Consider the following 12313-nt stretch of genomic DNA (forward strand, 5'->3'; position numbering starts at 1 on the left):
ATCTTACCCTATGTACACTACTATTAAAATTATAAGGTATTATAACTCTTCTAAGTACATGCATTTTTTCTCCACAGGAAAACCAGTAGCTGTTACTAGCAACAGAGGTGCAGGAAAGGCACCGCTGCGCCCTGGTGCAAACCCCCAGCTTGAATGGCAATATTACCAGAATAAGCTATTGAATGGCAAAGCAGGTACAGATAAGTCTATTTGTTTAAATTGTTTTGTAATTGAAGATTTTTTCCTTAAAGTTATTAACAAGTGCAGAGTGGATAAACTGTTTTCATATGTGGAATTTCAGTTAAAGAAATGTCTTTGGACAACTTAAAGCGCTGTGGCTTCAGTAATGATAGGCCACTGTGACTCTTTTGTCAGTTTTCTTTCAGTTTTCTTTTCAGTTCAGGGTGGGTGAATTCTTTTAGACTAATTTTAGATTTCATTGAGTGTAAGGTATATTAAGTACTTCTTTTAAGTAAGAGATAGAGACCACATGGGATCACTTGGTTCTGAGTAAGCCTTCTGTAAAGAAGAACAATAATTATTTTTTAAATTATTAAAGTAGAAATGTCAGTACGTGGCCAGGGAGAAATTGATCGGTTGAAGTTGGCTTTTGAATTGTATATGTGTACAATGATTATAGTATCTGTATGCAGTGGTTCCATTTGGGTGGTCCTTAGAGCGTTTTTGGGTGCCATGAAGGTCTGTGGCAGCTTCCTGAGTTCTGTCTTGCAATATTTTATTTGTGCAAAACCAGAGCATCTCTTCCAGCATGAGAATTCCTTACATGCCTGCAGTAACTTTGAGATCTCTTACTTTGTGTCCTCGAGTAGTAGCATACAAGTGTAAACATACTATTTTTAAAAAGTGTTGTTGTTACTGTAGTGCCTGAACTGCATTTAGAATGAGGAAGTAGGTTGCTAACCATAAATAGTGATTGGGTTTGTTTTGTTTTTTTTTTTCCTCCGACAAGTCTGCATAATCAGGTGGATGTTGAAGTAGCCAGGTGTCTTACTGCCACTATTTCAGTTTAGCTTTGGAAGTTAAATTTCTCCTTCGTCCCTTGTAGATGCACTTTTTTTTTTTTTTTACCTAACTTGCAGTAGGAAATACTGTTGATCTAAGGTTTATGCTTCAGTTAGTTTTCATTGGTACAAGATACAAGGCAGTTTGTTATTCCATGGTTGTTTGTGAAGTTTTAGTACTCTTAATTAAAAAAAAAAAGCTATAGATGATTAGAGCTTTCCAAAGTATAGGGAGTGATGCCATTTTATTTGTCTTTTTTGTGTAGTTCAGTACTTCAAAACTGAGTTAGAATATATGTTTGTGAAATGTATTGGCCTTGAACTTTTCAAAGACTTCTCAGTATGCTCTAGTCTTAGCTTCTGCTGTGTTGGCAGTGCCATATATAAGTGTGTTACAAAGATAGCTGTGTTTTGAATGGAGTTGGATTTCCTGTAAGAACAGCTTGTGTATGAATATTTATTGGTGGCTGTTTTATACAGTGATGTGGGAACTTTTACTAGGTCCTTACACTGGATAAGGATGAGACTTCATGTAATCAAGCAATATTTGGAGATTGAGGCAGTTAGAATTAAGGACATTTAGCTGATAACCAGCACATTTGTTGTGATTCACAAATTCAGTGGTATCTTTTCTGCTATATTTTTTACTTAAGAAAGTTTCAGCCTCGTGTAATAAACTCAGTTAAACTCTTACTGCAGCAGCTTTTTCTGAATATCCACACATTCATTTCCTTAACTTCACCATCCAGTCTCAGTGGCTTGCACACAGGCAGGCAGCTATCTCTTTTCTTGATACCTAATCTGATTATACAACCAGTTGTTTTGGTGAAACTATTTTTTCTTAACTCTCTTTTTACAGTCTCTATCTTATTAGCTGCAGGTTCATAATGTATTTTGGTCTCTCTATTAGTTTTTATCTCCACATACATTGTTTTTATCAACAAAAAATGCAGCTAGCTGTTTTGCTTGCATTTTCACGAGAACATGAATTCTCTTACTTTTGAGGAGAAATTAGTAATAGTCTTAGGTGAAAAGGTGTGTGGGTTAGGTTTTTCTAACTTCACAGTATCTTAGAAAGTGTATGTGAAACACTTTAGCAGTGTGTGCTTAATTGTGCCTTGCCACAGGTAAATATGGTCCAGCAAACGCACATATTAAATGGAAAAGTGCTTTTTCTGCAATATCAAAAATAGCAAATGCTAAGTTGTAATGTGTTAAATGTACGTAATTCTGTTTGGGGGACTGTTATATAAATGAAATAGAAAGGTAGTTGCGACCAACTTTGAACATGAACAGATTTTTATATCCGTGCTTTAACATGGAACCCGCTTCATTTTTTGGTGCTTCATGCTTTCCAGACCGTTGTCTGATTTTTGCCTTCTGGTCTTGCTCACTAGAGAAAATGTTTCAAATTAAAAAATAAAAATAAAAAAAAAGCAGAACAAACAAAAAACCCTGACGAGTTGCTCCCTTTCACCAAATATTGAATTCTGCAGCTTCAGCTACTTCTTTTTTTTGCAGATGACTTCTTTACTGATACTGGTTCCTGCCTTTGATCTGCCTTGCTAGACAAATATCTAGTGTCAATAGAATCTTGAGTCTTTACAGAATACTTTCTTTTTCTTGTTTGAATTCATCCAAAAATGTATAACTTTGAATTTGAAAAAAAAAAAAAAAAAAAAAAATGCTGTCATTCTCTAAATCATCAAATTGGAGATGGACTTTCTGGGTAGTCAAAATTACTTTTCCACGTATGTGTCATCTTTAACATTCGTGTCCAAAAGTTAGAGGATTAACATACGTTAATCAAAATTCATAGTTTGGGGTCTTTTTTCCATGGCCAGGATGCCCAAGCTGTGAATGTTTTTTAGGCTTCCTTTCCCCCAACCCTAGTGTCTCCAGTTTTTCATTCTAAAGAGCAGCAGTTTTTAACCATCATATTAGTCACAGATTTATTCTCAGCGATTTCTTTTTCACAGACTTGGGTCCTGGCCTCTGATTTCTCCATCCGTTGCTCCACATTCACCATGTGCCTGTCTAGTTTCCCAGCTTTTGATGAGAGGTTCTCTACCTTGCCTTCCATTGAGGACAATGTGTTCTGCATTGCCCTGAATTTCACATGAAGTGACTCCATCAGCTCATGGGGGGATCCGCTCTGCTGCGATGTGGAAAAAGTCGACGAGTCCAGTGAAGATAGACAAGATGACAGCATCATCTCAGGCCAGGGCACAGGAAGGCATGGACTAAAGAAACTTTTCTTGTCATCCTTACCTTTAGTTGGGGCATAATTTTGCTCTAATTTTCTGCTGCAGACACCTTAGGTAACTTACTGAGCTCATCATACATTAAAATATTTAAGACATAAAAAGGTACATGAACTTAGCAGAAATTCTGAATAAAAGCAACTTTTCACGTGAGTCAGGTTCTGCCCCTGCTGTCTCCACTCATTACAGCACTTTTCTCTAGTCTCATATGTGCACGTAGCACCACATTTCCTTTCAAATTGTCAGCGTGTAAGTTGTTAGTATCATGAAATACAATTAGGTGTTGTGGCACTGAAGAAAACTGCCTGTTTATTATAATAAATAGGCTGCAGAATGAAAAAGAGCTATAACGTACATACAATATTTTAAGTGAATAGACCCTTTTTGTCTGTGCGATACCTTGTTTTGATTCTGATGGGGACTTTGGGAGGGCATAACATTTTTTGCATCTGGCCATTTTTCAGGCTGGTGAGTTACTGAGAGTACAGGCTGGTATCTTTCAAGGTATGCATTCTGTGAAAAGCCGCATGGAAGGGAACAGAGAATGCTTTACTGGATTCCAGTATTGTGTTATGAAATTCTGTTTAGTATCTAGTGGGCCAGAAAGGCTCCTTAAAACTTACCTAAGAGCGTAAGGTGGACATTTATAGAAATAGGGAAGGTCTGTGTTTTGAAAGTCTGATGTTGTAGTATTTATAATTTTGTCATCTTGATCCAAGAGAAATTGATGGTGGTGCTTGACAGAAGTTGACATATTTGACATAATCTAATAAATACTAGGAAATAACAACAGAAGTCTTGTCAATTAATTTCCCTAAAAGAACGTTAAAGGAAATATAAACTTTTAGCTAGTGTTTTTTATAATTTGAGATGATTAGCTTTTTGGTCATTTCATTTCACTCCTTAAAAATAACTTCACATTATCTAGATTAAATAATTAATGGAGTGTAGTTTTAAATAAGAGGTTATAAGTGTGGTATCTGGTGGAATTGTATTTTGGATGTAACTTCTTTGTTCTGGTGGTAGTTGTGCATCCTATAACAAGAAATATAGCTAAGCATCTTTTTGTTCTGGCAAGCAGATGGTAAATTTTTGACTGTCTTAAGGTTGATATGGTTGTAGCAGTTTCAAGTGTTTGATCATTTTTATTGTCCTTAAAGCTAACTGAGATAAATCCTGTTTTACAGATGGTGTATGTTGTCACCAGCAAGTTGCTATCTAGTATCTTGGGGGAAAATAAAAACAAAATTTTTCTGTAGCACAGTATTTTTCTCAGTAATATGTGCAGAACTATCTGTAGAGAGAGATTACAATGTGGGGGTTCTGTTTTTTGTTATTGGTTGTTGTGTTTTTTTTTTTTTGCCATAGACTATGATGTAAATCAATATAGTACTAAAAAAAAAAACCTCACCATTAACAAGTAGTAGCATAGAAATTGTGTCAGATATAATTTATTATGCTTACTTCGTTCACATTGATTCTATTGAATTCTTAAGAAGAACACTTTACAAACAAATATAAATATTGTTTTCCGAGCAGAAATTAGAAAACCTGATAAGCTGGACTCCTCGGTCTGGGAGCATTCGGATTCTGCACACATGAATGGAGTGGACTGTGATCTGACTGTTCTGTCCATGGCTGAAATTGCTTCTTGTAGTTATGAAGCCAGGTAGGTGAAATTTAACCTACCAGATTACTTGAGAATCTCACCCTTACTCAGAGGATGGTGAGGCACTTGCACAGTCTGCCCACAGAAGCTGTAGATGCCCTGTCCTTGGAGATATTCAATGCCAGAGGAGTTGGAACTTTAAGGTCTTTAGGGTCCTTTCCAAACCAAGCAATTCTGTGATTCTCTGATTGTATAAAGTGTCCAAAAATAGCATTTGTTAGGTCATATTTCTGTAAGTTTATCCAGATAAGAAACTTTTAAAATATATTTTAAAAACAGTAGTTGTGTAGGCTGCTAAAATTAAGCATAAATCTTCTCTCTACATGTTGCTGCTTTTCAAAGGTTTTCAGCCTAACCTAGGAGTTATCTGAAACAAACTCTGTTAAGGAAAACCTTCCATAATTCGCAGTGATACTGTTGATTTCATGTTATCTTCATTTCTTTGTCTTCATGGAATTAGGATCACTTCAGTGAGACACTGATACGTCTGATTACTGAGCTTAAAACTCCTCCTTGCCCAGATTATGTTGAGCATCCCTGATAACAGCTTATAAACATTCAGAATATGAAATAACTTATATTTATAACCACAGTATTGAAAATATTTTTTTCTTTTATAAGGATAATAGTCCAGAAATTGCACATTCATTGGCACCTTTTTCAAGTACTCTAGGGTAAGCAGTTCTGTGTCTGCTTCAAAAAGTTTATTTATCACGTGAGCATACTTTTGTAAGTTTGCACAGTGGAAAATGAAAACCAGATACCTTAGTCAATGTAGTACATGCTTGGGTTTAATTTGAAAAAGAGGGTGGCAACTGCAATTCTGTAACATAGGGCTTTCTGGAGACTTTTTGTCCTAAGCAACTTCCTGAGGACAGGCTGTATGCCTGAATGTTACACAGCTAATTCAAGTGTTCTGTTTGCAGTTATTTTTTCTATTTTTCATTTTGGTAGCGGTTGGATTACTTTTAATTTGTAAGTTATTTTTGTTAGAAAACTCTAATAATTCATTTGGAAAAGCCCATGACAGGGAAAGTTGATACTGTATTTAATTGTTGTTTTTTTTTAAATTATTCTTTAATTTTAGACAAGCTGGCATAAAGAATGGAATGTTTTTTGGACAAGCAAAAAAGTTGTGTCCAAACCTTCAAGCAGTTTCGTATGATTTTAATGCATATAAAGAAGTTGCGCAGACAGTATATGAAATACTGGCAAGGTAAGATGTGCTGTGTGTTTACATGATCTTCCATGGTAAGATTATCAAGCTTATTTTAATATGCCACTGCTTAATGGCATTTCTTGATCTAGTATTCTCATTTCATATTAGTCTTCAACTTCTTCAAAACATTTGTTCAGATCTTCCTTTTGTACTATTTTACTTACTTTCCTTTGAGCACCCTTCTATCTTGAAGCCAGTCATTATCTAACTTCCAAAGGACTCATTGTTAAATTTTTTATTGCTTACCTTTATGAGGAGAAGTGGATTCTCTGTAGTAGTGAGGTTCTTCCAAGGTGTTGCTTTTGTTTGGTTCCTTTTCTTCATGTTGTGGTTGTTTGCTTTTTTTTGTTGTTGTGAGTACCTTAAGAATGCATGATTGGAGCAGTAAACTAATAGTAGGAACTACTTTCTGATTTAAGATGCACTTGAGCAAAACTGGATATTTGTTAGAATGACTGGAAAAAAAGTGTTCAAATCTTTTTCCTGTTCCTTTTAAAGCATGATGCATGTTGAAACTCATCCTATGTTAGCAATGTTACCGAAATGTGCTGTTGTGCCTTTTTTTTTACATGTAAGTTGTGTGATGCAAAATAAGCAGGGAAATGCTACCTCAAAAGGAAGACTTTATTTGCTACATATTTGTTTTAACAGATGGTGAGCTGTTGCTGCTGTTTCACCTCCTTTACTTTGTGTTGATAGCTATACTCATAACATCGAAGCTGTCAGTTGTGATGAAGCGCTAGTAGATATCACTGAAATCCTTACAGAGACCAGACTGACTCCTGATGAACTTGCAAATGCTATCCGTGATGAAATCAAAGCCCAGACTAAATGCACTGCTTCTGTTGGGATGGGTAAGAGCCTTACTTCATTTCTGTCACCACTTCCTGCTTTCTTTCGGTGTATCAGAACTATGCTATATTGCCATAACTCTGAAGTGTTTCTGAAATAGAGAATATATTGCCATTTACATTATATTAGTATAAAATAAAATACAAGAAAATTTTCCTAAGTGGAAAGATTTAAGCAAAAATGTATACAGTTGCTATCAGCCCTCCTCTGCTATCTCAACAGTAGGCTAAAACTCCATCTGTGTAATATTCTTCTGTTCATTTTAATGAAATGCTACTGTATTTTTGTAGTAAATAGAAAGCTGATCACAGATTGCATTTAGTATAGAAGGCAGTAGGAGTTTGATGATCTAATATAATTGAGTCATTGAAAGCAAAGATTTGGGTGATTTGTAGTGGGTTTCATATATAAAATTATACCTCTGAAAAGACTTGATTTCCTTTTCACTTGGCTCCTTCCTTTCTCCTTTGTTTTTGTTCCTAGTAACATTAGACTTAAATATCTGTAAATATATGTGCTAAGCTTATATAAGTCAAAAAAATCCACTTGTGATATAGGCAGAATTCTTCTTTATCACTTGACAGGATAGTAGTACAGAGACTCTAATTCCTTGGATTCATATTTGTGTCTTGTTTTGAGTTGGAACACACTTGCAATTTCTTTCATATGCATATTTAGTGTGTTTCCTTTTTCTGTTACTTTCTAAAGCATGATTTTCTAATCAGATGTAATAGTTCATAGAATCACCAAATGTCCTGGGTTGAAAAGGACCACAATTATCATTTGGTTTCAACCCCCCTGCTATGGGCAGGGTTGCCAACCACCAGACCAGGCTGCCCAGAGCCACATCCAGCCCGGCCTTTCAGTTCTGTTTTGGAAGAGACAAATACCAATGAGGAAATATTTTTTTTTTTTTTCTGATCTTTTGTATGAAATGTTTGAAAAATATTTTTGGTGTCCCTTCGTACCGTAGGTAAACTAAAAAGACTGTCTTTTCACTCATAATTTATTATGAAGTATATGAATCAGAGGAAACAATTTCATTTGCACTGTTACATTAATGTAGATACCTGATGTCAAATACTTGGCCTACCAGAAACAGAAATCTTGTGTAAGTGATTTGTATGTTATCCAATGGGAAAGAGTTACCAATATAAAACAATGTCAATTTAAGTATATATTATTATACTGTAAGGATCTCTCAAGACTATTATTTCTGCTAAGCGATAAATTAAAGAAGATACACCAGTTGAATAAATTTAATTTCTGCCCTAGAGATTGTAGTGGCTAACTGAACTGATTTAAGCAATGCTAGTGAAAGATAAAACCTTACTCTGTAAACATCCATTATCCTGATTTTTCATTTGTTAAGTGAGCTATTAGGTTTTTTCTGCTTTATTTTAGTGTTTTGAGAATGATGTGTTACAGAAGGTAACTGTTACCTCATGGTATCGGTGGCTGTTTTGATATGTTTGATATGCATTACTCTGTAGACAAAATGTGGATCTCTAAAGTTAAACAGAAAATTGAATGAAGACTCTGTCAATATTTGTTTCGTTCATTTAAACTTTTCAAGTGAAACAGTGGACGCAGAAGTTGGTTCTTACTCGCTAAAATTTCAAATAGATTAAAAGAATATGAACACAGATGGGAGGAAAATAGCAGTAGTAACACATAGTGCTGAGAGTACTGGATTCTTCTGACATTTTGTGAGGTTTTTTTTTAATCTTAGAATGGGACATTTGGCAATAATGAAGCTATTCTGGTATCATTTCAGAGATGTTGTGTTGGCCTGGGCATGAGTAAACCTATAAATGGGGAAGAAGAAATGCTGAAATAAGCTTTGTTCGCACTTAATGAGCACACATAATAATTTAATGAAGTCACTGGATTTTTTTAGTGATTATCCAGAACCTAAACAATAGATTAATTCTAGTATTTCATATACAATATGCCTGGCAGAATTGTCATCTTAAGTATTATTTGCCCTGAATATAATGGGCGTTTAGATGTTATACAGTGTTGAAGTATTATTCTTCTATGCATTTAGCTGTTCTCAGTTAGTTAACTGTTTACCTATACCTCTGCATATGTAGAACACCATCAAGACAAAATAGATTGAGTGTTCTTCGTGAAGTAACCTGCACGTACTTGTTGGTTGCTTTGATTTGGGTTTTTTTTGTTTGTCTTTTTTTTGTTAAAAGATAAAGATTTGACTGTGATTTCTGCACTTCTTTTCCCTTGACTGTTGAGCTGCAGAATTCTACGTGAGAAGACAGAAGTTACCACAGACACAATTTAATTTGTCGTTTTTACAGGTTCCAATATTCTGCTGGCCAGAATGGCAACTCGTAAAGCAAAACCTGACGGACAGTATCACCTAAAACCTGAAGAAGTAGATGATTTTATCAGGGGTCAGCTTGTTACAAATCTTCCAGGTACTCAGTTCTATTTTACAAGACATTTTGCCACCTGATTTTAAAAGTTTTTAAAAAGCTACAAATTTGTGTTGTTCCAGTTACGAATCAAGCAGGATTAGATGTTGTTCCTTGGTTATGATCCAAAAAAAAGAAGATATCCAAAATTTTCAAAAATCATATTCCTGAAAGGAATCTTAGAGACAGAGCCATGCAGCCACATATATCTGTGCAAGAAGCTTAAAGTTTAATATGTTATGCAACCTTAATCAGCCCTGCAGAGAAGGACCTGGGGATCCTGATAGATGAAAAACTTAACGTGAGCTAGCAGTGTGCCCTTGCAGCTTGGAAAGCAAATGGTATCCTGGGCTCCATCAGAAGAGGGGTGACCAGCAGGGACAGGGAGGTGATTGTCCCCCTCTACTCTGCTCTTGTGAGGCCCCACCTGGAGTACTGCATCCAGGTCTGGAGCCGCCAGTATGAGAGAGAAATGGTGGAGAGGGTCCAGAGGAGAACCACAAAGATGATCAGAGGGCTGGAGCACCTCCCCTACAAAGACAGGCTGAGGGAGCTGGGCTTGTTCAGCCTGGAGAAAAGAAGGCTGTGGGGTGACCTCATTGCAGCCTTTCAGTACCTAAAGGGAGCCTACAAACAGGAGGAGAATCAACTCTTTGAAAGGGTAGAAAACTGCAGGACAAAGGGAAATGGTTTTAAGTTGAGGGAGGGAAGATTTAGTTTGGATGTCAGGGGGAAGTTCTTTACAGAGAGAGTGGTGAGGTGCTGGAACAGGCTGCCCGGAGAGGTTGTGGATGCCCCATCCCTGGAGGTGTTCAAGGCAAGGTTGGATGGGGCCCTGGGCAGCCTGGTGTAGCACTAAATGGGGAGGTTGGTGACCCTGCATGTGGCAGGGGGTTGGAGATTCGTGATCCTTGAGGTCCCTTCCAACCCTGGCCATTCTGATTCTTATTTTCTTTGACAAAACTATTCAGATTAATCACCTAAATGAGTCCTAGCTTGCTACATTATAATGAACATAATAAGTACCTGATGTTATTCATTTTATTACCGAGAGAAACATGATATGCTTAGAAATTAGAACCAACCCAAGAGAATGCTCTTTCTGGAGAAGTGTATGAGGTCAAGAGTTAGAAAAGGTAGCACAGATATCATAATAAGACAGAAGTATGACAAAAAAAAAAAAAAAAAAGGGAGAAGAGTTTAATCTGCTGCTTTTAAGAAACTCTCAGAGACGCAGATGACCATGAAAAATAAGGCTGTTGTGAGAGTACATCTTCTGTTGGGTTTTGTCTACTTACAGATAGTTTTTTTTATTCTAGTAGATTTAGAATACAAATTAGGCATATGTTATGTGAGGAATTTTTTTTTTTTTTTGCAAGGATCTTAAGTTAAATACTGTATACTGTAAATTGTGACAGAATGTGTTGCTTCTTTTTAGAAAGAGCAAAATTTTGTTGAATTCCAAGAGGTTTTTGCCTAGATGTCTGAGGGAACAATTGTGATGATGATTATGTGATGATTATGTTTTATAAATGTGCATGTGTATGTGACAGTACTGATCTGTGAACTGTTTGGTAGTTTCAGCCAAGTCTTTCTGAGAGATACAAGTTTTGCAGACACAGTTTCACACAAATGTTATGAAAATGACAGCTTGACAGAGGAAAATGATCCGTATTAGTATATAGAATAGGATAGAATTGCTCACATTGGAAAAGACCTTAAAGATCCTTTGAGAGACAGTAAAATTCAATTGTTATACATGTTGATAGTAGTTGCTTAGTTGTTCTGTGTTTAGCCAGAGTGCATGACTTTTGTCCTGCATTCCCTGATTGTGAGGAAAGAGAAGAATATTTCAGGAAGAGAACTGGAACGATTGAGTAGGACTGGAACGACAGACATAGCTGAGACCAAAAGAAAATGCTGTGAGGAAGGAAGGAATGAATTAGGGAGGCTCTTCAAGGCATAATGGAAGTCAACAGAATGATGGCAGGGATCTGTACTTACTGTGAAGGGAGAATTATACGTAATAATGACACGCATATATGTATATACACACACTGACTGTCACTGAAACGGAGAGTAGGAATAGTATGTGTACACAGATGCAGGTTTACTGGAAATTCTTTTTATACTCCATTTCCTGGACAAACATGGCAGCCCAGTCCCATTTATTTTTGACATGCTTTCAATGAACTCACACATTCATAGTAAAAACTCGTTAGTATTTGTGTCAATAATATCATTAGGTAAAGAAAGCGGTTATGAAAGATAAAAGCTGATTTATAACTTTTGCTGAGTCTAGTAATGTAAACTCACAAGATCAATATTTTTCTGAAGTAACAGCCCATTCTCCCAATCCCAGAAATATACTGAAGTTTATCACACTTGCGTATGTGCAGTTGCCATGGATACCTACAGTTACTAGTGCCTGGTAATTCGAGGCACAAGTGATACGTATGTGCTGTCACTTCTGCTTGAAATAGTTGTGTTTTGTTTTTTTTTTTTGCCTGGGAAGCAGTGGGACAGTAGTCAAAATATTTGTTATTTTTCTTTTTTTTTTTTTTCTATACTAAATCAGTTGTATATAAACACATTACATGTTTTACACTCTTTTTGGATGGTGCACTGTGATATTCAGAGCTATATCCACTGCAACAGGCAGTACCCTGTCAGGAAGATTTACAAGCAGGAATCATTCACTCTTTACAGAAATGTAAAAACGTGCTGCATCCTATATGTAATACAAACTAAAAAAATTGAGATGCAGACAGCAGAAGTTTCCACTGAAATCATGTTTCATTGAGTGGAATTTCTTGTCTTTGTTTATTTGATATATATATATTATATATATA

General features: G+C 36.0%; 1 protein-coding gene across 1 annotated transcript in view; it reads left to right on the forward strand.

Moving 5' to 3' along the window:
• Nucleotides 1-12313, forward strand: part of REV1 (REV1 DNA directed polymerase) — a gene marked incomplete at both ends in the record, with an annotated part of 40131 nt that overhangs the window by 11775 nt on the left and 16043 nt on the right. The window contains 5 exons of the mRNA XM_079543965.1: nucleotides 78-194; nucleotides 4826-4955; nucleotides 6043-6171; nucleotides 6874-7028; nucleotides 9345-9464. Coding sequence (XP_079400091.1) covers nucleotides 78-194; nucleotides 4826-4955; nucleotides 6043-6171; nucleotides 6874-7028; nucleotides 9345-9464 — 651 coding nt within the window. The remainder of the gene's footprint in view (nucleotides 1-77; nucleotides 195-4825; nucleotides 4956-6042; nucleotides 6172-6873; nucleotides 7029-9344; nucleotides 9465-12313) is intronic.

This window comes from Tetrao urogallus, assembly GCF_951394365.1.
Source record: "Tetrao urogallus genome assembly, chromosome: 1".
In the NCBI taxonomy this organism is placed as follows: Eukaryota; Metazoa; Chordata; class Aves; order Galliformes; family Phasianidae; genus Tetrao; species Tetrao urogallus.